This window comes from Salmo salar, chromosome ssa18 (assembly GCF_905237065.1).
Source record: "Salmo salar chromosome ssa18, Ssal_v3.1, whole genome shotgun sequence".
NCBI lineage: Eukaryota > Metazoa > Chordata > Actinopteri > Salmoniformes > Salmonidae > Salmo > Salmo salar.
This window is the reverse complement of record NC_059459.1, coordinates 17380043-17407582: the sequence shown is the minus strand read 5'-3', so window position 1 is coordinate 17407582 and position 27540 is coordinate 17380043. Positions and strand designations below refer to the sequence as shown.

The 27540-nt window shown below is 42.5% G+C and overlaps 1 protein-coding gene and 1 long non-coding RNA gene across 5 annotated transcripts in view; one reads left to right on the top strand and one right to left on the bottom strand.

Moving 5' to 3' along the window:
- Positions 1-15628, bottom strand: part of LOC106576981 (uncharacterized) — a 21665-nt gene extending 6037 nt beyond the window's left edge. Inside the window, exons 1-4 of one of the 2 annotated variants that reach the window (XR_001322043.2) lie at positions 15533-15628; positions 14933-14971; positions 14307-14479; positions 3496-3589 (exon numbers count right to left, since the gene is read on the bottom strand). This is a non-coding gene — a long non-coding RNA (uncharacterized lncRNA). Of the gene's footprint in view, positions 1-3495; positions 3590-12364; positions 12568-14306; positions 14480-14932; positions 14972-15532 lie in introns of those variants that run through there. The other variant, XR_001322042.2, reaches the window with a different exon arrangement.
- The window catches only part of fancl (FA complementation group L), a 17678-nt gene continuing 5680 nt past the window's right edge, over positions 15543-27540 (top strand). Inside the window, exons 1-8 of one of the 3 annotated variants that reach the window (XM_014154595.2) lie at positions 15544-15957; positions 16128-16186; positions 16445-16505; positions 16969-17025; positions 17156-17253; positions 22684-22780; positions 23762-23830; positions 27350-27500. In XM_014154595.2, coding sequence (XP_014010070.1) covers positions 15871-15957; positions 16128-16186; positions 16445-16505; positions 16969-17025; positions 17156-17253; positions 22684-22780; positions 23762-23830; positions 27350-27500 — 679 coding nt within the window. In that variant the 5' untranslated portion in view covers positions 15544-15870. Of the gene's footprint in view, positions 15958-16127; positions 16187-16444; positions 16506-16968; positions 17026-17155; positions 17254-22683; positions 22781-23761; positions 23831-27349; positions 27501-27540 lie in introns of all 3 variants that reach the window. The other 2 variants (XM_014154596.2, XM_014154597.2) reach the window with 2 other exon arrangements.

Below are 27540 nucleotides of genomic sequence, written 5' to 3'. Positions count from 1 at the left end.
AGAGGGACCTACTGTGCGAAAATGTCTCCAACCAAAGCGCAGATTAGTGTTCCAGCCTTCTCCACTGCCAAGATCCGCCAGAACAACTAATCACCTTCCAAATTTTTTCTCTTCTTCTCCTTCCCTTCTTTCTCCCCTTCTCTTTAAAGTATCATTTCCCCCTCACCGTCTGTATGCCTAAAATGAAGCATAGAATGTTCTGCCAGGGCCGGTCAGACACATCAGACTATCTGGGTGCAGTGAGGTGCTGCTGCTGCTGTGTGTGTTAGTCACTGACTATGCCTGTCTGTCTGTGTGTATGCTTTGTTAGAAAGCAACGGGACTGCAACTACAAAGGAATCTATATAGAGGTGTAGCAGATAAATTATCTCCCTCTGTCCCTTCATCCTTCATTTTATGATGACCTTTCATTCTCTTTCCTTCCATTTTGCCATCCATCTCCCTCTATCCCTTTCTCACAATCTATTTCCCCTGAAAAGATTGCGGCGGCGACAAGAAATCCTGAAGAAACCACATAAACAAGTCAAAGTGATCACATAAAGATCATTCGGTGGATCAGAAAGACAGGAGCGATTAAGCCTTCGTTCTCCCGGGTCGTGGAAGAGCGTTCCAGAATGCTGGGAGTAAAAGAGCCACTTCATAAACAGATGCCTGGCATACGATTTCACTGGGGGAGTGTGAATACATTTCAGTTATAAATACTCCCGTCTCTGTATAGGTGCGAGCATATGTAATTAGACACTGCAACAGAAAACCTACTTGTGTTCTTCTCTGTCTGCATATTTTGTCCACAAATAATGTACTACAAAGGCAGATCATGCCTGTATATTCATTTACAAAATAACAGTTTGCTGATAAGACTGAGGCATGTGATAATCAATTAGCTAAATGTTAGACAAAAAAAACAAGCTGCTTTTTGGGCGTTTGGTGTTTGAGAAGACACAAAATGTCTACTTCAGCAAAACTCTCTCGTCTCTGAATATGAATTCCACATTAGCCCAGATAAGACCAAAGACAAAGAGGGAAACAGGAGATATATTTGTAATGAGTTAGTTTCGAGGGTTGTTCGGCAGTACATGGGGTTTGTTTTACAGAATGGAAACAGGGTGTCTAAATGCACCTGCTATTGCTGTATCTAAACAGACATTGGTGAAAATGAGCTTGACACATAAATTTGGCAGAAATATATTGACAGTCAGAAAAATATAAATAAAAATGTTATGACATTGAAGACGAAAACAGTAAATGGATAGACTTGGAAATCCTGTGTGCAATCTATTGTTGTGTGCAATCTATTGTTTCAATACAGTAGGGTAAATTGTTACATATCACTTGAGCACAGCTTGACAAGAGAGATTCATGTTTTTAGTTCCACCTTGGTGATCCTGGAGACCATGCATTGACCGACAAATGAAATGATCCCTGCATACTTGCAAATGTCTCACAAATATGCAAGTAATTTACCGTTAAATTCCATAACAGGAAAGTCTAATTGTACAGCATGTACAACTTAATTGAATTGTTCTACAATTACTGTACTGTAATGCATTTCCAGTGGTACCAGTATTCGTTTTTTGTCTGGGCTAATACAGTAGTTATCTATCTATTAGTTTGTAATTAGGAGCACTACCTATTAACAGTATTAGTAATAATACTGAGTAGATATATTATAACTTACTCCTTCCCACTTATACCTTTAATAGTAATAATATGAGGAAGAAGAAGAAGAAAATAATACTGTACATGTAGCCTGGTGTTTTCTCTAGTCGGGACAACCCTGTGGTTTTTAAAATGCCATACCACTACTGTACAATAGCTCCTTCTCTCTCGAACTACGTCCCCATGCCAGGGCACCTTGCCCTCTGCTGGACAGATATTGAACAACCACTGACCCTGCCACTGTATTTCCAGTAGACTGTCCCTGACAGGGAACAAAGGCAGAACACTGTGCCAAAGAGGGCTATCACTCTCCACCCAGGGACACGGGTTGAGGGAGGACAAGAGTGCAGGATAAGGGGCTTCATGGTACAGAGGGTAGCAGTGGAGCTGAGGATGGTGGTCTCTTCAGCAGAATGGACTGGGGAAACTACTTCACTGGGACAACTATGGGGGTGTGTTGATGTACACCCATAAAACTATTCTCACCATTATATCCTAGCGTTCTATAGCAATCAAAACTCAACTGTACAAATCAAAGATCACTTCAACTGGACAGCTTTAATCTGAATGTGGGGTGTTTTGTAAATGCAGAATTTTTGGAGATGACTTGGAGATTTCTCAAATGTTCCATTAACAAAGCTTCCATTAACCACAATGGTAAAGATAATGACACAAATCTTAAATATGAATATCATTAAAAGATAACTCAAACTCAGACTAGAATAGTAATAAAAGTAAAGTAATAGAAGAGGGTTTGTTTAACATCCAGACGTCCTTGGCTGAGGCCCAGCCAGGCAGCCGAGACGGTTTCAGAAGGAAGAGACTGGCACATTTAATTTTCCCCTTGTTTTGATTTGGCTTCCACGCCAAGGCAAGGTCTTTCATAATGGCACCTTGACTGTGAAGAACTTCATCCCAAGCCTCGCTATCTTTACCATGTGACAAGGTGCTGCTTTGTAGCCAGGAGAGTGGAAGGCGCTTTGAACTGCAGACTGACAGCGCGAGGGAAGCCGTTCCAAGCGTAAATGTAAATTATTGTTACTTACGCGTTTAACCCGACACATACAATCTCATTCAGGACCCAGAACAGGAATTCTGACATCATGTTGCCCTCTTTTGGTCGGCATGTGTAACTGCAACTCTCTCCTCACTGCAACATGCTCCTTATCTCAACATTCAAGATTACATTACTAGATGCCCAGAAAAAATTATTATAGAATTATTATAGCAAGTAAGTGACAAATATTGCAAAAAAATTTAATTGTACAAAAAAGTTAAACTTTCAATTCTTCAAGAAACTGATAATAAAACAACAAATTAAATAATTTTGGTTCAACTGAAAAGGGACCATAAACACAAACAATGAGAAGCATTCATACCAGTCACAGGAACTAAATAATGAATGTATTAACCTTGCTGTGGAAACACCTGCTAATATTTCCGCATGTCTATTTATCTACTTGTGCTTGAGGACAGACTGGGTGTTAATGGCCTGACAAGCAGCAATGACCCCATCCGGTAAACAATAGACTACACAGTCAGACCAGCCTAATTCTGGTCTGAGATCAGCAACAATTCACCAGCAGCAGTCACATTAGGAGACGGTTACCAAGGTGATCAAAGAAATCTCAGTCATCTAAGCTACGGCACTACAGAGACAGCATGCCCTCTTTCAACAGCAATGCCAGCCTCACCAGGAACCGTTTCAAAGAAACACACCACTTTAGATAACAAACACTGTAGAAATTCCCAATTTCCTCCAGCTCTCTCTCCCTTTCTCTCTCCCCACTTTCCTACCCCCTCCCATCCGCTCTCCACATCACTTTCCCAACTCACCTCTCTCTCTCTGCTTTCCTCCAGCAGATCCCTCCGTCCAGGGCTCAGCTTCACTCCTCCACTCACTCTCCAGCATCCAGCTCCTCTACATCTTCTGCAAAGAGAAAACATAAACCCGGACTTTAACTCTCTCTGTATCCTTTCACACTGTCTTTACACCTGTCTGTTTGCCGTCCCTGTTTCCTTTCTTGTCTTCCCCCAGAGAGGAAAAGTGGAGAGGTGGGCAGTTTATTTGGTAATCTCCCCCAACTGCAGATCTAAATAAAGATGGTCTTCAAATTCCATTACATGTCAGATAGTCTGCTGCAGTGGAAGGATTATAAATGTGATTTAAGCACGGCACAATAGTGAGAGAGAGGAAAGAAGACAAATCTTGTTTGGTGACAAGGTTTCCTTGTTCAGTATTCCAGTGCCTCAGAAATGCTAAGATAATTTTCTGGCTGGTGCAATTCAACATACTAACACTGAATCGATGTGAGTGGCAGAGATTGCCAATAGGCAAATTTGCAATTCATTTAGTCCAGGTGCATCATAGGCTGAATCAATAAGCCTCTCCCAGCATATCATTATTGGCATAAGTATTATAATTACTTATGTTATAACATTTTTCTTAATATGAGGGTAATATGATATGTAATTCAACCCCTATTGAAGAGAGGGAAAATAAGATCATCATAAATGCATCTTTTTTTTAAATCAATTCCAAGTGGATATTCCGATATCGACCCATCACTGCCCTGTGGTTTTCTCATGCATATCAACCAATCATTTTCTGCATTCATCTGGAAAAAATATAGAAATATATCAACATATTTCACAGTGCCCCTGTCCAAAGAAAACAATATGGATTTGTATTTCTTTGCAAACAATTTTAATAAAAAGCTATTGATCAGCGATCGAGTGGCTAGCCCGTGGGCCGGGTACACAGACCCCAGTGAGTCTGGATCATTATGTCCTCAACTGTTGGGCTCATTCACACAAATTTGGTCAATAATGGTCTGGCACGCTTCAGGCTCCATTACCGCAAAGACTCCACACTATTCTCAGCTCTGACTGAGGGCCCTGTTCATTTAAAACCGCCAGAGTATGACTTCCTAGGTAGCACAGAAATAACATTGCTTTTATGCAACAAGAGAGCATGTTCTGATTGTTGAGTTTAATTTGGTTTCAATGATAATATGATTACAATGAAACATACCAGGCAATATGAATGCATTTCTTACATTGGATTAATGGGATTCACTGTTTATCATTTTTGACTGAACAGGGCCCTTGTCTCAGGCCCCAAAAATGAGTTAAATAGGTGACTACATAGAGCCACAACCTTTCACTAGTCTATCAGGCCTATGGCAATACCTCAGCATACCACAGAGACAAAACTCAATCAATCCACAAAACAGACACACAAGGTAAACTGAATGTACATCCCTATTCTGAAAGAATGGCCTCCGATTTAATATATCCTAGACTGTGAACGCTATTGGATGGTGTGCACACACAAACACACACCCGCGCGCACACATGCACACACACACACAGAGTCAGACAAACACACACAGACGTTTGAGTATGTATCAAAGCCCTGGCGCACCGAGACAGTTTTAATTATCAGGTACCGTCCTTATGCTATGATTTGAATTTTAGCAAAATGTGGTAATGATATTCAAAAAGCCTGCTGGCAATTCCAGCTCTTTCTCTCTCGCCTTTTATTTTCTTTCAGTGAAAATGTGAATACTTCAGTTTATAGGCTTATTTAATGGCAAGTCACTATGTAAAATCTTTATTCTAGTGAACATATCTTTCGCTGGAGAAATGGCAATAAAGGTTTGGAGGGGGATCAATTTAGAATGTATTAGTCTGCACTACAGAGGCCGCCTTTAATAATAAAAGAATTGATCCATTAAAGTGAACCTTAGTCTGTACCAAAACAGGCGAGGTTAGTCCACTCTTCACTCTTTACTCGTGCCTATAGCCTATGTGGAGAATCGCTATATTTTACAGAGAGACAGAATTAATGACAGCTTATTGGAAATGAAGAACAGTCATTACTTCACTAAAATATACTATAGTCCGTATCTTTCAATGGATAACTTTAAGTTGATGCTTAAGAAAGAGAAAAACAAAGGGATAGCATGCAGAACTAACTGTAAAATAAATTAATGTTCTGTTTTAAGTACATCTAAAAGACATCTCTCACCAGTGCAGCTATTTACAAGACATTAGGAAAATGAAGTTGGAAATAAAATATTTCATTGATGTGTTAGCCTTCAAAGTATAGTTCATATTTCTATAATGGCTTTGTGATTGTTTTGTTATATATTATTTAAAAAGACAAAATAACACTTCCAAGCTTCTTTCCTTAGTCAGTAGTGCTGCTGAAGATAAGTGGGTACATACTATAACACTACTGTATCACTGGGCATGGCAAACCTACCGTAGCCTACTGGTTAGATGACTGTAATCAACAGTATGGGGTGAAGGATACATCACAATAACACTCCACAGTGTCTATAACAAGCACACTTCACTAATCAAGTGGACTTTCTACATCCACACCCTGCGTTTTCTCACCTTATCACATGGGAACCTCTTGATTATTAAATTGTCTTGATATTATTAGATATTACACTGAACAAAAATATAAATGCATCAATTTAAAGATTTTGAGTTACAGTTCATATAAGGAAATCAGTCAATTGAAATGAATTCATTAGGACCTAATCTACAGATTTCACACAATGGGGAATACAGATACGCATCTGTTGGACACAGAAACGTAAAAGAAAAAAGTTGGGGCATGGATCAGAAAACCAGTCAGTATCTGGTGTGACCACCATTTACATCATGCAGTGTGACACATCTCCTTCGCATAGAGTTGATCAGGCTATTGATTGTGGCCTGTGGAATGTTGTCCAGCTCCTCTTTAATGGCTGTGGAAGTTGCTGGATATTGGCGGGAATTGGAACAGGCTGTCATACAAGTCAATCCAGAGCATCCCAAACGTGCTCAATGGGTGGCATGTCTGGTGAGTATGAGGGACATTTTCAGTTTCCAGGAATTGTGTACAGATCCTTGCGAGATGGGGCCATGTCTTATCGTGCTGAAACATGAGGTGATGGCGGCAGATGAATGGCACAACAATGGGCCTCAGGATCTCGCCACAGTATCTCTGTGCATTCAAATGCCATTGGTAAAATGCAATTATGTTCATTGTTCGTAGCTTATTCCTGCCAATACCATAACCCCATCATCATCATGGGGCACTCCGTTCACAATTTTGACATCAGCAAACTGCTTGTCCACATGTCTCCATGCACGCTGTCTGTCATGTGCCCGATACAGTTGAAACCAGGATTCATCCATGAAGAGCACACTTCTCCAGCGTACCAGTGGCCATCGAAGGTGAGCATTTGCCCACTGAATTCGGTTGCCACACCAAACTGCAGTCAGGTCAAGACCCTGGTGAGGACGACAAGCACGCAGATGAGCTTCCCTGAGATGGTTTTTGACAGTTTGAGAAGAAATTCTTCCGTTGTGCAAACCTACAGTTTCATCAGCTGTCTGGGTAGCTGGTCTCAGACGATCCCGCAGGTGAAGAAGCCAGATGTGGAGGTCCTGGGCTAGCGAGGTTGCATGTAGTCTGCGGTTGTGAGGCTGGTTAGATAATCAAACATGCAACCTCGCTAGGTCCTGAGCTAGCGAGGTTGCATGTAGTCTGCCAAATAATCAAAAACGACTTTGGAGGCTGCTTATGGTAGAGAAATTAACATTAAACTCTCTGCAAACAGCTCTGGTGGATATTCCTGTAGTCAGCATGCCAATTGCACGCTCCCTCAAAACCTGAAACATCCATGGCATTGTTTTGTGTGACAAAAAAACTGCAAAGAGTGGCATTTTATTATCCCCAGCACAAGGTGCACCTGTGTAATGATCATGCTGTTTAATTTTCTTGATATTCCACACTTGTCAGGTGGATGGACTATCTTGGCAAAGGAGAAATGCTCACTAACAGGGATGTAAACAGACAAATAAGCTTATTTTTTATTAAATGTTTTTGTAATTGTACGGCCTTTTCTCCCCAATTTCGCTGCAACTCCCCAATGGGCTCGGGAGAGGCAAAGGTCGAGTCATTGCTTCTTCCAAAACATGACCCGCCAAGCTTCACTTCTTAACATCTTGACACCCCCTCGCTTAACCCGGAAGTCGTTTAACCCCCCACAAGTGCCTTAGACCGCTGCGCCACTCAGGAGGCCAGAAATAAGATTTTTGAAATGCTTTCATGAAGGACAGGCTTGAATTGTGAGGATGACCACACTATTTATTTTCATAATAAGACAGATCTATTGGTTTTCTACACAAAGTTGCAAAGGAAATGTTGATCTATTTCATTAACACAAGAGACCAGCAAAATGGATAAAAAAAGTGTTGCGGTATATCAGCAACAGTGTTATCTAGTGGTCAAAACATGGTACTTTCACACTACTTTGTGGTAAATAATGAAAGCAACATCAATGACAAATGTATCTGAACAGGGGGAAAAAAACATCACCATATTCACAGGGAATACATGACAAAGAATGAAGAAGCAATACTCCAAGCCACAGCTTCATACTACTTGTCAAACATAGAGAACTAATACTGTTCACTGGTTGTTGGGGTGGGATTGGCATGGGATATGGGAGGTACGTGGGTGGCTTTTGAATACGTTTTGGATTCCTCAAGTCTTACTCATTGGTAGGAAAAAGTTTGTTGGGCACTATATTCATTGAATATTATCTGAATCCTATAAATTAAAATGACCAATTTGGGTGCAATCAATTTCTCTGAGATAAAAAAAACAATTTTAACAAAAACTCCAATCTTACCTGTCTCTAACTACAGAAACAATTTCAGAACAATCTGAGATGCTGGGTGTCGAAATCCTCTTTTATTGTGCTTTCTGAAGTGGAACGACCCCCCTACTGTTATTTAGGTAGGTTCCCTGCTGCAACTCAACACTGGTGATATCGATCTGTTCCTAAGCCTTCGCCAGGCTCCTAGGGATAACCCCCTCCCAGACAGGCAGACCTCCCTAGCCCACAAGACATTCAGGGAGTAAAGTCAATTATACACAACCTGCTTGGTCTCCCCGTGGGGGAAAGGAACCCACACTTTCTAATCCGATCAATTCATGTCAGACAGCTGGCTGGATTCAGCCCTATCTCTGAGCCCTGTAATCCAGGCTAAGACTTCACACTCTGCGCCGCTCCAACTCAGATCACCACACAGCCGTGATACAGCAAATTAGAGTAAACACACCCACACTAACAGATATATATGTGCATAGTCAAACAAACACACAAACAAAACCATAAAAGTACTCAGTTCCTAAACTTCATGGTGAATGCCACGATATAGGCTAGAACAAACAACAGAAAAAGCATGAAACCACAGAAAAAGTATTTATAATTATTTATCAAGAAGCTTGCCAGATAAGAACTTAAACAGCAGTTTTAAAAATGGCCATGTCATTTGATGTCAGATAATCAGAGCTCATATTATAGTCCTTGGCAGCCCTCCTTCCTGCAGCACATTACATCTGACTCTTTGGCTCAGAGTTGGGTCCTGAGAGCAGTTTAGTGCTACTCAACACATTTCTCAGACTGTTGCCCAGTCCTGTCAGTGCTCACAGTGAATCAAGAGGTTTGAAGATAAAGATGGAGCTGCAGTGTATAGCAGCCGTCTTAAAAGCTCCTGAACAATTTTGCTATTTTTTTTTTTTAAATGTAAAAGCTTATCTAATATAAATGTGTACATAATGCCTCCGCCATCATTTCCTATGCCCAAAAACAGCTTCTGGACATCAGAACAGCGATCATGAACCTCGATTTAGATGAACATGTCTACCTCAACAAGTTGGCACCTCTGGAGATTCTGCTTAACACGGACCAGGCCCTATTCCCTGTGACTCTAAAGAGGAAGAGGCAGTGAAAAAGAGGCAGGCGAGGCGGCATCCTGACGAGACTACATCGTCGAACAAACAGACCGCCATCAGATTCTGTTCTGTTGGCGAACGTGCAGTCACTGGAGAACAAACTGGATGAGCTCTGTTCAAGACATCCTATCAACGGACCTGAAAAACTGTAATATCCGAGGACATGAATATACATCTCGCTGGTTTTTCTATGCATTGTCAACACCAGACAGCAGCCTCGGGTAAGACGAAGGGAGAATGGGTGTGTCTCTTTGTTAACAGCAGCTGGTGCGCAATCTCTATTGTTAACAAAGTCTCAAGTTTTTGCTGGACTGAGTTGGATTACCAATCATGATAAGCTGCAGACCATAATATTTACCAAGAGAGTTTACTGTCCATTTACCACCACAAACTGATGCTGGCTCTAAGACCGCACTCAACGAGATATAAGCAAACAAGAAAATGCACATTCAGATGCAGCGTTTCTCGTGGCCGATGATTTTAATGCAGGAAAACTGAGATCTGTTTTACCCTTATTTTACCGGCATGTGACCTGTGCAACTAAAGGTGACAACATTTTAGATCACCTTTACTCCACCCACAGAAACACATACAAGGCCCTCCCTCACCCTCCCGTTGGAAAATCAGACCATAACTTTATCCTCCTGCTTCCTGCTTCCTACAAGCAAAAACTCAAAACAGGAAGTACCAGTGACACACTCAATACGGAAATAGTCTGATTAAGCAGATGCTAAACTGCAGGATGGTTTCGCTAGCACAGACTCAAAATATTACTGGGATTCATCCGATAACATTGAGGTTTACCACATCAGTCACCGGCTTCATTAATAAGTGCATCAACGACATCGTCACCAAAGTGACCGTTTCGCACATACCCCAACCAGAAGCCATGGAAAATAAAAACAGAATAACATTATTTATGTTCGTTTTCAGAATCTTTGCTATGAGACTCGAAAATTAGCTCAGGTCCATCCTGTTTCCATTGATCATCCTTGAGATGTTTCCACAACTTGATTGGAGTCCACCTGTGGTAAATTCAATTGATTGGACATGATAGGGAAAGGCACACACCTGTCTATATAAGTTCCCACAGTTGACAGTGCATGTCAGAGCAAAAAACAAGCCTTGAGGTTGAAGGAATTGTCCGTAGAGCTCTGAGACAGGATTGTCTCAAGGCACAGATCTGGGAAAGGGTACATAAAAATGTTTGCAGTATTAAAGGTCCCCAAGAGCACAGTGGCCTCTGTCATTCTTAAATGGAAGAAGTTTGGAACCACCAAGACTCTTCCTAGAGCTGGCCGCCCGACCAAATTGAGCAATCGGGGAGAAGGGCCTTGGTCTGAGAGGTGACCAAGAACCCCATGGTCACTGACAGAGCTCCAGAGATCCTCTGTGGAGATGGGATAACCTTCCAGAAGTACCACCATCTCTGCAGCACTCCAGCAATCAGGCCTTTATGGTAGAGTGGCCAGACGGAAGCCACTCCTTAGTAAAAGGCACATGACAGCCCGATTGGAATTTGCCAAAAGGCACTTAAAGGACTCTCAGAGCATGAGAAACATGATTCTCTGGTCGGATGAAACCAAGATTGTACTCTTTGGCCTGAATGCCAAGCGTCATATCTGGAGAAAACCTGGCACCATCCCTTCGATGAAGCATGGTGGTGGCAGCATCATGCTGTGGGGATGTTTTTCAGAGGCGGGGACTGGGAGACTAGTCAGGATCGAGGGAAAGATTAACAGAGAAAAGTACAGAGAGATCCTTGATGAAAACCTGCTCCAGAGCACTCAGGACCTCAGACTGGGGAAAAGGTTCACCTTCCAAACAGACAATGACCCTAAGCACACAGCCAGGACAACGCAGGAGTGGCTTTGGGACAAGTCCCTGAATGTCTTTGAGTGGCGCAGCCAGAGCCCGGACTTGAACCCGATCAAACATCTCTAGAGACCTGAAAATAGCTGTGCAGTGATGCTCCCCATCCAACCTGACAGAGCTTGAGAGGATCTGCAGAGAAGAATGGGAGAAACTCCCCAATTACAAGTGTGCCAAGCTTGTAGCGTCATAGCCAAAAAAGACTTGAGGCTGTAATCACTGTCAAAGGTGCTTCAGCAAAGTACTGAGTAAAGGGTCTGGGTATGTATGTAACTGTGATATTTCCGTTTTTATTTTATAAAAAAAATATATATTTGTAATGATGGGGTATTGTGTGTAGAGTGATGAGGCTAAACAACCATTTAATCAATTTTAGAATAAGGCTGTAATGTAACAACATGTGGGAAAAGTCAAAGGTTCTGAATATCTTCCGAATACACTGTATATACAGCGCTTGAATTGTGCCGGAGCTATCCAGAGCGCCATACCGGCATTTCAAATGTTTGGGTAATTGCTTACCAGCTCCTCTATGAAACAAAGTAGCCTATCGCCGTCCCAGATTCACGCATAAGGCAAAAAAAGGTTAATCAATGCGGAATGAAGGTGGGATCTGCATTGTATAGCAATGGTGTGTGGGCATTCGTTTCCTGATTCCGCTTTGTTCAAATTTATTTGCCGCTAGTCTGTAAATCTGTGCGTGACAGTAGGCTGATCGAGATTGTGCAGATTGAAAATACACCAACCTGAATACGCATGATGCGCCGTTCCAAGTTGTCAAATTAGGGTTTGTAAGATCATGAAAAGTAATGTAATTCATTAAGGCACACTTTTAAATATGATCAATCACTTAAAAATATACATATCAGCCATTATCGGAATGACCCTTCTTTGTGTGTTACATGTGTGCCAGCCAGTAGGCCGTTGCCCGAGGAGAGAGACTGCAACAAATCAGCAGCATGTATAAAATAATGACAGACTAACTAGATAGCCAGATGCAGACACGGGAGGCAGATAGTACAGTTCTCAGATGATTTATTAGAAACACCGGGCAGGCAAAGGGCAGATTGAGGTTAGGCAGAGGTTCGTGATCAGATCAGAGTCAGGCAGGTACAGGACAGCAGGCAGGCTCAAGGGTCAGGGCAGGCAGAGGTACATAATCTGGTCAGGGTCAGGCAGGTACAGGACAGCAGGCAGGCTCGGGGTCAGGGCGGGCAGAGGTACATAATCTGGTCAGGGTTAGGCAGGTACAGGAGGCAGACTATTATAATAGTCATGGAAATTTGGTTAAAAGTCATGGGAATTGTTTTTGAAGCCTTAACAGTGAATAATCAGAGGTCTCTATAGCATAATGTAATTTGTGAATTTCCGTTAACATAGTCTAATGGACCGACTTGGAAAAAGACAGCTCCAGCACTTCTTTCATCCCAATTCAAGCACTGCCTATATGTGTATATAGCCACCTCAATTACCTTGTACTCCTGCACATCGATTCGGTACTGGTACTCCCTGTATATAGCCATGTTATTTTTTACTTTGCATTGTTATGTTATTCACTGTGTATTTATTCCTGGTGTCACTATTTCTATTTGTATGTTAATTTTTTGCCTTTAACTCTGCATTGTTGAAAAAGGACCCGTAAGTAAGCATTTCACTGTTAGTCTTCACCTGTTTTTTACAAAGAATGTGGGAAATAACATTTGATTTTGATTCGATTTGTTTTTAAACAAGCGCTGCGTTTTTGTGTCTGTCTTGTTTGTCTGTGTGAGTCTATTTAATGGGGCTAAATAAGACATCCGGACCGGGGCCAGACTCTGGCCCGCTGGGCTGGCCTGGTCAGTAGTGGGGCTGGGTCTGATTCCCTTCATTACTTCAAACCTTCATAGTGCACAGCCCTTTCTAATCTGGAACTAATCTGGTGTGGGACCACTCACATCCAGTCTCTTTTTTTCAAAGGTAAGCTACAAAAACACTTGATAGGTAACTCCTCATAGTCTTTGTTTTGTCTTTCATTATGTCTATCATATATTCACTCTTGAAAATAACAGGTGCACACTGCAAATATTTTGTAACTCTGACTATAATGATGTAAATTTAAAAAATGTCTAGCGTGCATGTCTGAAGAGCCATTCGAGCAGAACAGATCTTGGCTCCAATAATAGAATAAAGACCTGGGTAACGGGCAGGGGGGTCCCATAATATAATATATACCTTCAATTATTTCTAAACAGCTGACATAGAATGGCAACACACATTTTATATGTGAGATAGAAGTGTAAATTAAGTATAAATCTGTGGTAAGTGGTAACATAAAATATAGGTCATATCAGCAATCCCACCAGCATTCAAAAGATAGCTAAAATAGTGTAACCTAAATGCAACCTACATCTTTAACAACAAAAACTATATTTACCGGTATGTCATTATTATTTTACTATTTAGTCGTTATGTCCATTTCAGCTCTTGCACAACAATATGTCCTATATATTGTCATTCAGATGAATGCAGAACACACAGAGAGAGAAGTGCGTTGGACCAGACACCCCTGCTCATATCTTGTCTCAAAGGGATCTGTACGAACGAGAGAGAGAGAGCGAGGGAGAGAGAGGAAAAGAGAGAGAGGAGGAGGAAAAAACACTGGGTGCAGGACCCACACGCTGTAGTTCCAGCCAATTGCATTTCAGAGAAGTGACCATGGCTAGCGATAAACAAAGCACAATAGATCATTTCTCTCAGAGCTGGAGCCCAGCGCTGGAGGCTGCGGAAGGAAGGACAGAGAGAGGGAAAGAGAGAGAGAGAGAGCACAATCTATGCACCGGCTTGGGCTATTCTCCAACACTCAATTCTTTAAGCCTTTTTTCTTTTTGAATGCTATTAAGCCAGCCGTGTTGCATGACTGCTGCACTTTGCACATGAAGAGAGACAGAGAGAGAGAGAGAGGGAGAGAGAGAAGGAGAATATCACTCACCCGTTTCACTGAGACAGGAGCCGTGCAGCCATTTGAGCGCGATGTCAAAACACACAAGCCCAGATAGTCCTCCACACAGATGTGTAAACAGCACCAGTAAGGTCTCTCTTTGTTTTGTTTTTTTCCGGGCTGGGTAGGTCTCTCCGTTTGCTGCTGCCTGCCGGGTTTTACAGCTTTGAAGCAGGTGGATGACAAAACATCAATCTCTCCAGGCACATTGTGGAGCATGCACGGTTGACACACTCCTCTCACAAACCCATATATAATCACAAACTGTAATACAGTCATCCTGGCTGGAGGGATAAATATTTGCTTAAAGGGAGCTAAGCTTCAAACCTGCATATAGGAGCACGGCAATACGGTGGCTTTTGTAGTAATCATGATTTGATTGGATTTGAATAGGAATTGTAATGACATATTTGGCATTCGGGAGAGGGGATTCATGCCACATGTTGTGACAATGCGTATGTAAATTGAAACAGAGACAAATGTCTTATTGGATTTCATAATGTATGGAATATGAATGATACTGGCAGAATAATTACATGACAGTGTGATTGTTTTGTTGTCTTATGATCAAGGTAATCTAGACTAAAAATAGATGTAGATGTAATGTCAATACCTACCTCAAAGGAGAACACATTATCTGAGGTTGGCAATGTCACCTGTAGAATAGAATAGAACAGAATAAACTGAGAATCCTTTCACAAAATGATCAGCAATACTTTTATTTCTTAACATATCCCTGTCCCTTACATATTGTCTTCATAATGAATAAAAACGGAACACCCACTGTAAATACCTCCACACATTTTGCTTAGCCTACATTTCAACACATTGACTAGGCCTATGCCTTCCAGAGACCCTTCAGCTACTGCTTTGATACGTTCTTCAACCATGAAATTCCATTCTTTATACTGTACATCAAAAGGTGTCCATTACCTGTGGGCTATTCATATAAAAGGACCAGTTAGCTGAACATCCTAGAAGTGAGGTTGAGCCTATTTCCATGATTTAATCATGTATTTAATTTGAGGCCAAGCTAATACAGGGTTATGTCTAGTCAGCAACATTCATGAACTATTCAATATTTTGTAAACAGGCTACAGCAATAATTTACATGGAGAATGGCAATTGATAATGTGTAATAACTTATAACCCTTTTTCTTAATCAATTAACTTTTTCAGTGAAAGTTGCATAAATACTTAAAATAATAGTAGCTTACCCGAAACACTGCTTAGTTGGCCCTAGCTAATAAAGTTTTGTAATTCAAACCAAAGCCTGTGTGACGTTGGTTACGCTTTTTTTTATTATTTTTTTTGCGGGAAAAACAGTTAGCTGGCTAGCTACTCAACCAAAAAGAACGTATCGGTTTGTGTACAAAGGCAATACTTGTATTTCTGAAATACCTTTTTCTCAAACGCACTCTTAGTTTATGTTCAAGTGGCACGAACGTGAGTACTATATGCAGCTGACAACTTAAGGTGTTTACATGCTACCATGGTCAGCTAACCATATTGTTACGTAGCCCAGCACCACACAGCTGACTTCGAACTGTCAAGAATGGAGAGTTTACTTGTCAAAGAGAGTCCGCTGTTGTTACCACTCAACAAGGAGAAAACGGTCTATGATGGATTTATCACGGTTCAGGTGTTGTATCTTTGATATAATTTGTAACGTTCTTGGCTGTGTAGTAGTCGCGCGCATGCATCGATTTTTGGACAGTCAGCTGTTTATTTAGAAGTTGCCAGAATAATATTTATGGTTTGAACAAGATCTGATGGCCTACTTTATCTACTGTTGTTACTATTTTATTTTAGGAGAGAGACTTCAGAATAAGAATACTGCTTCCACCAGATCATCAACTTAAACTGGCTAAGTAACGTTACAAGTCCCCTGTATTCTATTTGCGTGTGTGTGTGTCAGAGAAAGACAGACACAATGAATTGTCTGTCTGTTTGTCCATCTGTTTCTTGCTCTCTCTACACGCACACAGACTTATGCAGAGGAATGGTGGCCTCAAACTTAATGATACATGTTGCTTGCCCTCTTTCATACCCCAAATTAATTATATTTCACTCTAGTCCCCTGGATCAAATGGAATCAATGATTTACTAAATATCATTCTGCATTGCAGGCTTCACTGCTGCTGGCAGTTGAAACAGCTATTGTGTGGATATGAGCATATAGTAAAACAGGTAAGAAAAAAAGAAAGCAATCCACACCCACACTTGAATAACTCTAATCAATTGAGAGGCCAACTTATTTCAGATGAAGATGTTTTGAAGGATAGGTAGACTGGACTGCTTAGTGAACTGTATGTTCACTTATGCATTCCATCACTTGCTGTGTGTCATTCGCTTGTTGAAAAAATAACATTTTCCACTGCATAATTAACATTGCCTTGGAAATGTCCCTATTTGTTATGTGGTCACCTCTGGGTTATTGGGATTAGATTTATATTTCACCCCAGGCTGTAAAGTTCATTATTTTCACAGGCTTTAAGCTATCATTAATTATTAACCCTAGTGGCAGGCTCCATTAATCAAAACAATGGCCTTGATTTGAACAGCTACTCAGTTGGTTTGAAAGAAGACACTATAGTAACACTTAATTTTCCAGCTAATCAAAGATCTCTCTTGTTGTTTTGTCTTTTTGCAGAGATTACATCACTCTCCTGATCTAGTCAGCTTTGTTCTGGAGCTGAAGACTGTCCTGGTAAGAGCATCTGTTTTTACCTCTCAGATTGATATTGACATATTCCTTGATGTCATAATACATACAGTAAAATAATACCATACTGAAATGCTGGTGATTGATTGTAAACAGGAAGCGTTCTATGTTTCAGGAAGTGGCCCTCAAGTGCAGGCCGGAGTGTCGCTCCATCCCCCCTCCACAGTACTACTCTCAGCTCATCATTGAGATGGAGGACCTGGGATGGGATAAGTATGTACTGGAGCAAGTAGGGATAGGGCCAGGAGCTTTACCATGTGACCTGACAAGGAAAAACTCTTGTCACTAGTCATAGACTATAACTATGACCTGCATTATTTCCTGTTGTGTTGTATTATACCAGCCAGTGACTATTACCCTATAGCGGCCACACCATCAGCCTGAACCATAAAATAAAGGCTTAGGACAATATTATACTGCATTAATAACTGACTCATAATGACATCCTTATTTTTTTGTTATTGAGTTATAGTTAAAGCCAGATCCCATTTAATAACACTGCCTAGCTATGTGTCAGCCAGGGCCAATACCGTCTTCTCTTTGTGACTGGTGATGCATCTCAGCTACCATTTAGCTCGGCTACTCATTTTCCACTTTCCCTATTAATGACTACAGCTGCAATTATGATATTAGCAAATGCAAATTGGTCTAATTGAAGACCCTACTCTTAGGTTTAATGGGGGGGATGTTGAAGTTATGTGGAAATGAGGTGAACGTCATTTCAATACTGTATTACCTTTAGAGGCATTACGCAGCAGGCCTCAATGCACTCGAGATTCGTTTATCGTCTTAATTGGCAGTGGCATTAATAGCCTGGGTTTTCACTCGTTCACTCATTTTGTCTGCTGATAGGTGCAGGTAAGAGAGGCTTGCGTTGAGCCTGGTCATTTGAATGAGCTTGAGACTGCCTTGAGAAGTCATGAGTTAGTGAATGGGAATATGGAGTCAAGTATCTCCACTCCGGCCCCCTCTATGCCCAAAACACATGCTTTAAAGTATTTGGCATCATTAAATAGACAACTTTATTCCATATTTACCACTCTTTGGGGCATATACATTTTTTCTTATTCTCTGTGTCTGTTTGAAGTAAGAGGTGTGTGAATGTGTTTTTGCATTCACCTTTTGTGTATTGCTGTTCAATCTGCCTTTAGGTTTCCCTAAGACCATATACCACGTGTCAATCTCATTCCACGGAGGGCAGTGTCTGCAGGTTTTCGCTCCTCCCTTGTACTTGATTGATGAATTAAGGTCACTAATTAGTAAACAACTCCCCTCACCTGATGGTCTAGATCTTAATTGACAGGAAGAAGGGGGGAAAAAAACGCAGACACTAGGCCCTCCATGGATTGACTTTGACACCCCTGTCGTATACTTTGCCTTTACCCCAAATGGCAATACATCCATTTGGCTTTTATTGTAATCGATATAGGTGTCACATCTTCCTAACTTGGAGGAGTCTGCTAGACATCATTGAATATATATATTTTTTGGTTTGCAGATGTATTAAAAATAAAAAACAGAAATACCTTATTTACGTAAGTATTGAGACCCTTTGCTATGAGACCTGAAATCGAGCTCAGGTGCAAATCAAATCAGTCAAAATCATTTATATAGCCCTTCGTACATCAGCTGATATCTCAAAGTGCTGTACAGAAACCCAGCCTAAAACCCCAAACAGCAAGCAAAGCATGTGAAAGAAGCACGGTGGCTAGGAAAAACTCCCTAGGAAAAACTCCCTAGAAAGGCCAAAAACCTAGGAAGAAACCTAGAGAGGAACCAGGCTATGAGGGGTGGCCAGTCCTCTTCTGGCTGTGCAGGGTGGATATTATAATAGAACATGGTCAAGATGTTAAAATGTTCATAAATGACCAGCATGGTCAAATAATAATAATCATAGTAGTTGTCGAGGGTGCAACAAGCACGTCCGGTGAACAGGTCAGGGTTCCATAGCCGCAGGCAGAACAGTTGAAACTGGAGCAGCAGCACGGCCAGGTGGACTGGGGACAGCAAGGAGTCATCATACCAGGTAGTCCTGAGGCATGGTCCTAGGGCTCAGGTCCTCCGAGAGAAAGAGAGAATTATGCATCCTGTTTCCATTGATCATCCTTGAGATGTTTCTACAATTTTATTGGAGTCCACCTGTGGTAAATTCAATTGATTGGACATGATTTGGAAAGGCACACCCATGTCTATATAAGGTCCCACAGTTAACAGAGCAAAAACGAAGCATGGAAGTCGAAGGAATTGTCCGTAGAGCTCAGGATTGTGTCGAAGCACAGATCTTTTGGAAGGGTACATAAAAATGTCTGCAGCATTGAAGGTCCCCAAGAACACTGTGGCCTCCATCATTCTTAAATGGATGAAGTTTGGAACCACCAAGACTCTTCCTAGACCTGGCCACCCAGCCAAACTGAGCACTCGGGGGAGAAGGGCCTTGGTCAGGGAGGTGACCAAGAACCCCATGGTCACTCTGACAGAGAGGAGAACTTTCCAGAACGACAACTATCTCTGCAGCAATCAGGCATTTATGGTAGTGTGGCCAGACGCAAGCCACTCCTCAGTAAAAGGCACATGACCACCCGCTTGGAGTTTTCCAAAAGGCACCTAAAGACTCTCAGACCATGAGAAACAAGATTCTCTGGTCTGATGAAACCAAGATTGAACTCTTTGGCCTGAATGCCAACCGTCACATCTGGAGGAAACCTGGCACCATCGCTACGGTGAAGCATGGTGGTGACAGCATCATGCTGTGGGGATGTCTTTCAGCGGGAGGGACTGGGACACTAGTCAGGATCAAGGCAAAGATGAATGGAGTGAAGTACAGAGAGATCCTTGATGAAAACCTACTCCAGCGCGCTCAGGACCTCAGACTGGGTTGAAGGTTCACCTTCCAACAGGACAATGATCATAAGCACACAGCCAAGACAACGTAGGAGTGGTTTTGGGACAAGTCTCTGAATGTCCTTGAGTGGCCCAGCCAGAGTCCGGACTTTGAACTCGATCGAACATCTCTGGAGAGACCTGAAAATAGCTGTGCAGCAACGCTCCCCATCCAACCTCCCTCTGCATCTGGATCCTGGACTTACTGACGGACCCCCCCCCTAGTTGGTAAGGGTAGGTAACAACATATCCACCACGCTGATCCTCAACACGGGGGCTCCTCAGGGGTGCGTGCTCAGTCCCCTCCTGTAGTCCCTGTTCACTCATGACTGCACAGCCAGGCACGACTCTAACACCATCATTAAGTTTGCTGATGACACAATAGTGGTAAGCCTGATCACCGACAATGGTGAGACAGCCTATAGGGAGGAAGTCAGAGACCTGACCGTGTGGTGCAAGGACAACAACCTCTCCCTCAATGTGATCAAGACAAAGGAGATGATTGTGGAGTTCAGGAAAAGGAGGACCGAGCACGCCCCCATTCTCATCGACGGGGCTGTAGTGGAGCAGGTTGAGAGCTTCAAGTTCCTTGGCGTCCACATCACCAACAAACTAACATGGTCCAAGCACACCAAGACAGTCATGAAGAGGGCACAACAAAACCTATTCCCCCTCAGAAGAATGAAAAGAGTTGGCAATAGTCCTCAGATCCTCAAAAGGTTTTACAGCTGCACCATCGAGAGCATCCTGACAGGTTGCATCACTGCCTGGTATGGCAACTGCTCAGCCTCCAACTTCAAGGCACTACAGAGGGCAGTGCGTACGGCCCAGTACATCACCGGGGCCAGGCTTCCTGCTATCCAGGACCTCTATACCAAGCGGTGTCAGAGGAAGGCCCTAAAAATTGTCAGACTCCAGCCACCCTAGTCATAGACCGTTCTCTCTGCTACCTCACAGTAAGCGGTACCGGAGCGCCAAGTCTAGGTCCAAGAGGCTTCTAAACAGCTTCTACCCCCAAGCCATAAGACTCCTGAACATCTAATCAAATAGCTAACCAGACTATTTGCATTGCCCCCCTCATCTACACTGCTGCTACTCTGTTATTATCTATGCATAGTCACTTTAATAACTCTACCTACATGTACATATTACCTCAATACCGGTGCCCTCGCACATTGACTCTGTACCGGTACCCCCTGTATATAGCCCCGCTATTGTTATTTTTTCTGCTGATCTTTAATGATTTGTTATTCTTTTTTCTTACTTTTTTTGTATTTTCTTAAATCTGCATTGTTGTTTAAAGGCTTGTAAGTAAGCATTTCACTGTAAGGTCCACACCTCTTGTATTCGGCGCATGTGACAAATTTGATTTAAATTAACCCTGACAAACCTTGAGAGGATCTGCAGAGAAGAATGGGAGAAACTCCCCAGATAGAGGTGTGCCAAGTTTGTAGCGTCATACCCAAGAAGACTCGATGATGTAATCGCTGCCGAAGGTGCTTCAACAAAGTACTGAGTAAAGGGTCTGTATACTTATGTAAATGTAATATTCTAGTTTTCTAAAAACCTGTTTTTGTCATTATGGTGTATTATGTGTAAATTAATGAAGGGGAGAGAAACTATTTAACTATTTTAGAATAAGGCTGTAACATAACCAAATTTGGAAAAAGTCCAGGGGTCTGAATACTTTCCGAAGGCACTGTAATAGTGAGTGGAATTTTACATGACTGTCTGACTTTCTACACAGATCTCATATTTTTCATACTGATATCTGGAGTACCACAGTTCTCATCATTACTTTAACAAATTACTTTTTCACCACTGTACAGCTAGCTCCATCCATATACTGCTCACTCAAACACACGTGTGTCATCTGTTCCTGTTTTCTAAGCAGCTCCGTTCCTGTAGTTGCATTTGCACTGCTATCATCAGTCTTCACAGTGGGGCATCACACTGTCACGCTGTGTCCATCTCGCCAAGTGCCAGCCAGCCCCTGCTATTGTGGGGCGGGAGGCCCCGTGTGAATGCAGAGTAGAGGATATGGGACTGTGATTCAAGAATGGAGCTGTGATACTGATATGCAGAAATGTTTTTGCTAGATTGTCACTGCAATGGAATGAGGGAAGGGGGGAAAAGAGGGAGATTGAGTGAGTGAAACATTTTCTGTGTGTTACTAGATTAAAGGAGTGAGGTGCTGTGTTGGATCACGGTGTGTGTGTTTGAGCATATTGCCACTAATTTCTGTGTTTTTGTCAGTTTTACGATCATCCTAGTCGGGTCCGTCAGAAATGCTGCCCTGCTCCATGCCTTCAGAAGTGGCACACTGACCACCACACCACATAAATCCCCAGCAGAAATATGGCCATGTCAGCCACAGCAGAGTTCCATTACAGCACTGGAAATCTAGGAGGAAGTAACCCCCCCCAGAGTCTAGAAACTGATCTAGGGTCCGTTTGACATTTCCTCCGCTAAAGGTTAAGGTTAGAATTAGGGACATGTAAGCTGGTCCTAGAGCTGTACCTACGGGGGATTTCTACCTGTTTAGACGTCTTACTGCCACTGAGGGTGTGATTTATGGGCTACGATGGGAGCAACCTGCTTTCCCTCTACTAAACACCTCTGAGTCTGTCTGTGTGTGAGGACGCATCACCTCTTTATGCAGTATGTGTCTGACCAGACTGACCGATGTCTGTGTGTGAGGACGCATCACCTCTTTATGCAGTATGTGTCTGACCAGACTGACCGATGTCTGTGTATTCCCAGGCTGGTGTCAATTGACACGGAGTTCCGCACACTGAGACTGAGGGCTGAGGACTCCTCAGGACGACAGCATGTCGTCACCGTCAAACTGAAGCCCAAGGTAAGGGAACCCACACACACTATGCAGGCTAATGTTCTCACACATGTACACTTACAGCTAAGCTAACTAAAGCCTGAAGTGAGAACACACACATTGTAACTGTCAATGAAAAACCCCAAGTCATACTCTTACACAGTACGTTCAAATATCCATCTTGTGTTAAAAGACAGTACTTCTCTGAGCAGTCCCATATCTAGGGCAAACATAGTTTGCTGAAGTCTGCATGAGAGGGTCCAACACCCTGTGAGATGGGAGTGTAGAGATATCCACTTTAGATTCACAGTTGCATAATACAACCCTCCAGAAGCAGAGGAGAGGAGGGAGATAAGACCATGTGGGCATAACTAGTACAAATACATATTGTTGGTACTCTTTAAAAGGTAGAACATCTAGATCAGTTTTAGCACAGACCGTGCCTACATCTTTGTTGGCAATAGCCGGCATATCACTCTTTCCATGCCTGCCTTGCCTCCCCCCCCCCCCGGGGTATAGCAGGGTGGCAGTGCTGGGTTTGGGAGTAGTGAGCAGGGTGGCCGCATGGCAGGTTGGTGGTAGCTGGCCCAGATGATATCCAGAGGAGGTGGTTGGTTTCACCCTGTGCACACCTGCCTGTGTGCCCACCTGCCTGCCCCCGTCGCTGTGTAAAAATAGCCTGGATTCCCCCTGTGGCCCAGCTGCCTCGCCCGCCCTTCTCCCCTACCCAGGTCACCCCACACAGGCACAGTCAGAGGGTGGAAGGTAGGGGTTGGCATGCAGAGATAGGGGGGGCAGGCAGGGAAAGCGTGATATGGGGAAAGAAGGAGAGGAATTAAGAAAGAGATAAGGAAAGGGTGTGGGTTAACTTCCGAAAAACAACTTTACCAGTAGGCTATAGCCTGTTTAGTGTACATACAGTATTGGTAACAATCAAGTGCCCAGGGACATTGATATGCATGTTGGCCAACTCTAGGGTGTTAAGGCAAGTTTCCCTCCTATTCACAGCACCCTGTAGAGGCCCCATGGTGCTCCGCAGACCTACCTGTTCCACTGGCCATGACTTGGACACCACAGGTACTGTACACACAAACACATCACACTGTTTCAGTCCAACTGTCTCACACTCGTACATGGGGATGGGAATTGCCAGGGACCTCCCGATACGATATTATCACGATACTTAGGTGCCGATTCTATATGTATTGTGATTCGATACTGGGATTTTATTGCGATTTGATATTCCAAACATATTGCTCACTATGTCTGCTGCAGAGAGACAAGAGAGCCATGAGAAAACAAATGTTGTTCAGTCATGGAATGAAAGTGGTGAAAACATGTTGGCTCACTATTTAAAAAGATGGAGAACAAGCTATAGGATGAATAATACCGGATTTCTAATGCAAGTACAGCCAACTAGCGCTAGCTAACGCAAGCTAACAGACATTTTTTCAAAAATAGTATTGTGATATGTAACTATATTAATTTTTGATTTTATTTTTCTTTACTACTTATACACACTAACACACTTTTTCAGTCGCAATTCACACACTTGCTGTCTGTCTCAGTACAACCTTTAAAGGATTCCCTTTTAACTCCTATTTTATTTTCAGTTACAGTCAGTAATATTGAGCCCTAGACACTGACAGCTGTTGTCTTTCTATGTGCTGGGTGTGTCCCTCTACACGTGTGTGTGTGTGTGTGTGTGTGTGGTACATGGCAGCCGTACAGAGAAGACGAGCTAAGTACAGCGCTGCCGTATGGAGCCTGTCTGCCTGCTGGGCAGCTGATGGATCTCTCCTGTGCTGTGAGAGGAGTGTGTGTGTTGTGGGGGAAGGGCTTGTCTGTCGGCTGTCCTGACATGTTCATTTGAATGAGTAATTATTGCCTGCTCTGTTGCAGGGCCAAGATGTGCCACACTGTGTTTGTGTGAAAGAATGAGAGGGACAGAGAGACACTGTAGTTTGTGTGCACGTTAGAGAGGAAAAACAAGACAATGTGTCATATACACTGTGGTCAGTTTATTAGGTACCTTAGGTTCCTATTCAAATGGTTCACTCCTACAGACAGTGAGTCATGTGGCTTGCTATATAAAGCAGGCAGACAGGCATCGAGGCATTTAGTTACTGTTCGATTGAACATTAGAATGGGCAAAACGAGTGACCTCAGTGACTCTGTGCGTGGTATGATCGTCTGTGCTAGGCACGCCAGTTCCAGTATCTCAGAAACGGTCGGCCTCCTGGGCTTTTTACTCATGATAGTGTCTAAGGTTTACAGAGAATGGTGCAACACACTAAAAAACATCCAGTCAGCAGCAATCCTGTGGGCTGAAACAGCTATTTGATGAGAGGTCGAAGGAGAATGGCAAGAATCGTGCAAGCCAACAGGCGGGTCACAAAAGGGCAAATAACGGTGCAGTACAACAGTGGTGTGCAGAACGGTATCTCGGAATGCACAACCTGTCAGTCCTTGTCACCGATGGGCTATTGCAGAAGACGACCACACCGGGCTCCACTCCTATCAGGTAAAAACAAGAAGTGGCTCCAGTGGGCACGCCATCACCAACACTGGACAATTGAGAATTGGAAAAACATTTCCTGGTCAGACAAATCCCGGTTCCTGTTGCGTCATGCTGATGGCAGTCAGGATTTGGCGTAAGCAACATGAGTCCTTGGCCCCATCCTGCCTATTGTCAACGGTACAGGCTGGTGGCGGTGGTGTAACGTTGTGGGGAATGTTTTCTTGGCACACGTTAGGTCCCTTGATACAAATTGAGCAACGTTTTCCAACCCGAAGAATTCAGGCTGTTTTGGAGGCAAAGGTGGGGTCTGACTCGGCACTAGATGGGTGTACCTAATAAACTGACAAATGAGTATGTTCATACAGTAATGCATACCTGTTTTGTTTCTTTTAAAAGCAGTGGGTTGACGTCTGTGTCAGATTGTGGCTGGGCAGGACCATTGCTGGGCACCAGACCCACCACTGCAGGTGTGGCACAGCATGAGCAACCTCTGCCAGCAGTCTGTGTGTTTGTGAGTCCGTGCGTGTACAACCGTATGTACCGGACCTACAGTAATACATGATTAGAATCCTATCTGTCATCAGCCAGGAGAAGAGGGCCCAGGCAGATGCATCACAGTTCCCTCAATGTCTACACAAGCCACCATTATAAAGGCTTTAGGTGTATCCATTCATACGTCGTTACTCCATTTGAACCCCGCTAGATGATTGCTTTTATTAGCAGTGTTTTAATATGTATGGTTAGGCTCTCATTTCCTCAGGAGTTAAGCCTGTAGCGAGGATAGATCTGTTTTTACTCAGTGCTAGATGAAGAGGCCTAATTGAGGCACTCAAGGAGTACTGAGCGGATCTTAGCTTTCCACAGACACACACTCTTACATCCTGCCACTCAAATCCAGCAGGAATTCAATTACCAAGCCCCCTTTTACTGGGTCCACTGTATTTCTATGGAGCCATAACCATAATCACGCCACTGGCATTAATTGGCCAGTAATTGCGGAGTCTCTGCACCTGTGCGATGCTAAATTGTGTGCACTGTGCTGGCACAATGACCCATAATTTTTGGTTCGTTTCTCTTTTTTTATTTTTTTTATTCTCCCTCATGTCGGATTTCCCGGGACAAAGCTAGTCTAATAAAATAGTTTGTTAAAGGGAATTTGATTTGTTGAGCCTGTGCCTGCATTAAATGCTAAATAAAGAGTCAAATCATTTTCTATATCATGTTTGTACATAATGTGATATTATCTCATGTAAGTCTATAGTTTCATCTTCACCTCACAAATCTAGGCAAAAAGATTTCCCTAACCGTTAGATAGCTTAGTTGGTGTAAGTTATAATTGTGGTCATTTTAATACAGAGAAAGTTCTTAGGCTACCTGGCTAATTTTCTCCAAGGTCAGACCTTCTATAGATGCCCATTTTTCTGCAAATCATTACCATTTAATTTACATGGACATAATGATACAGTACCTTCAGAAAGTATTCACATCCCTTTACTTTTTCCACATTTTGTGTTGCAGCTTGAATTGAAAATTGATTAAACTGAGATTTGTCACTGGCCTACACACAATATCAAAGTGGAATTTTGTATTTAGACATTTTTACAAATTAATTAAATATGCAATGTCTTGAGTCAATAAGTATTCAACCCCTTTGTTATGGCAAGCCTAAATAACTTCAGGACTAAATATTTTAAAGACTGAGCTATAATTGCTGCCAAAGGTGATTTTTTTTTTTAACATGTATTGACTCAGGGGGTTGAATACTTATCTAATCAAGATATTAGTGTTTTTATTTTTCATAAATATTTTACAAATGAGAGAATTTCTCTTCTACTTTGACATGAAGAGTATTTTGTGTCGATGTAATATTTTTTAATAAAAGATAATTTAATACATTTTAATCTCGCTTTGGAACAACAAAATGTGGAAAAAGTGGTGTGAATACTTTGAAGGCACTGTATTAACTAATTATAATTTCTCAGTTAAGATAATTCATTTCTTTATTAAAAAGTATCCACCCACACATTTGAACCCTAGTTTAGGTTGTCATACCTGTTGTGTTCTGTTCCCCACAGAGTTCTCTAGGCCATGTTCACACTCAGTTCCTGCTGCTTCTAGAGTCTCTGGCTGAGTTTTGGGCGGTTCTAGATGAGATCGATGAAAAGACCTGGGTTCTAGAGCCAGAGAAACCCAGCAGAGCCGACACCATGAGGAGGATCGCCATCGGTAACGCACACAGACATGCAAACTCACTAACTAGAGACCT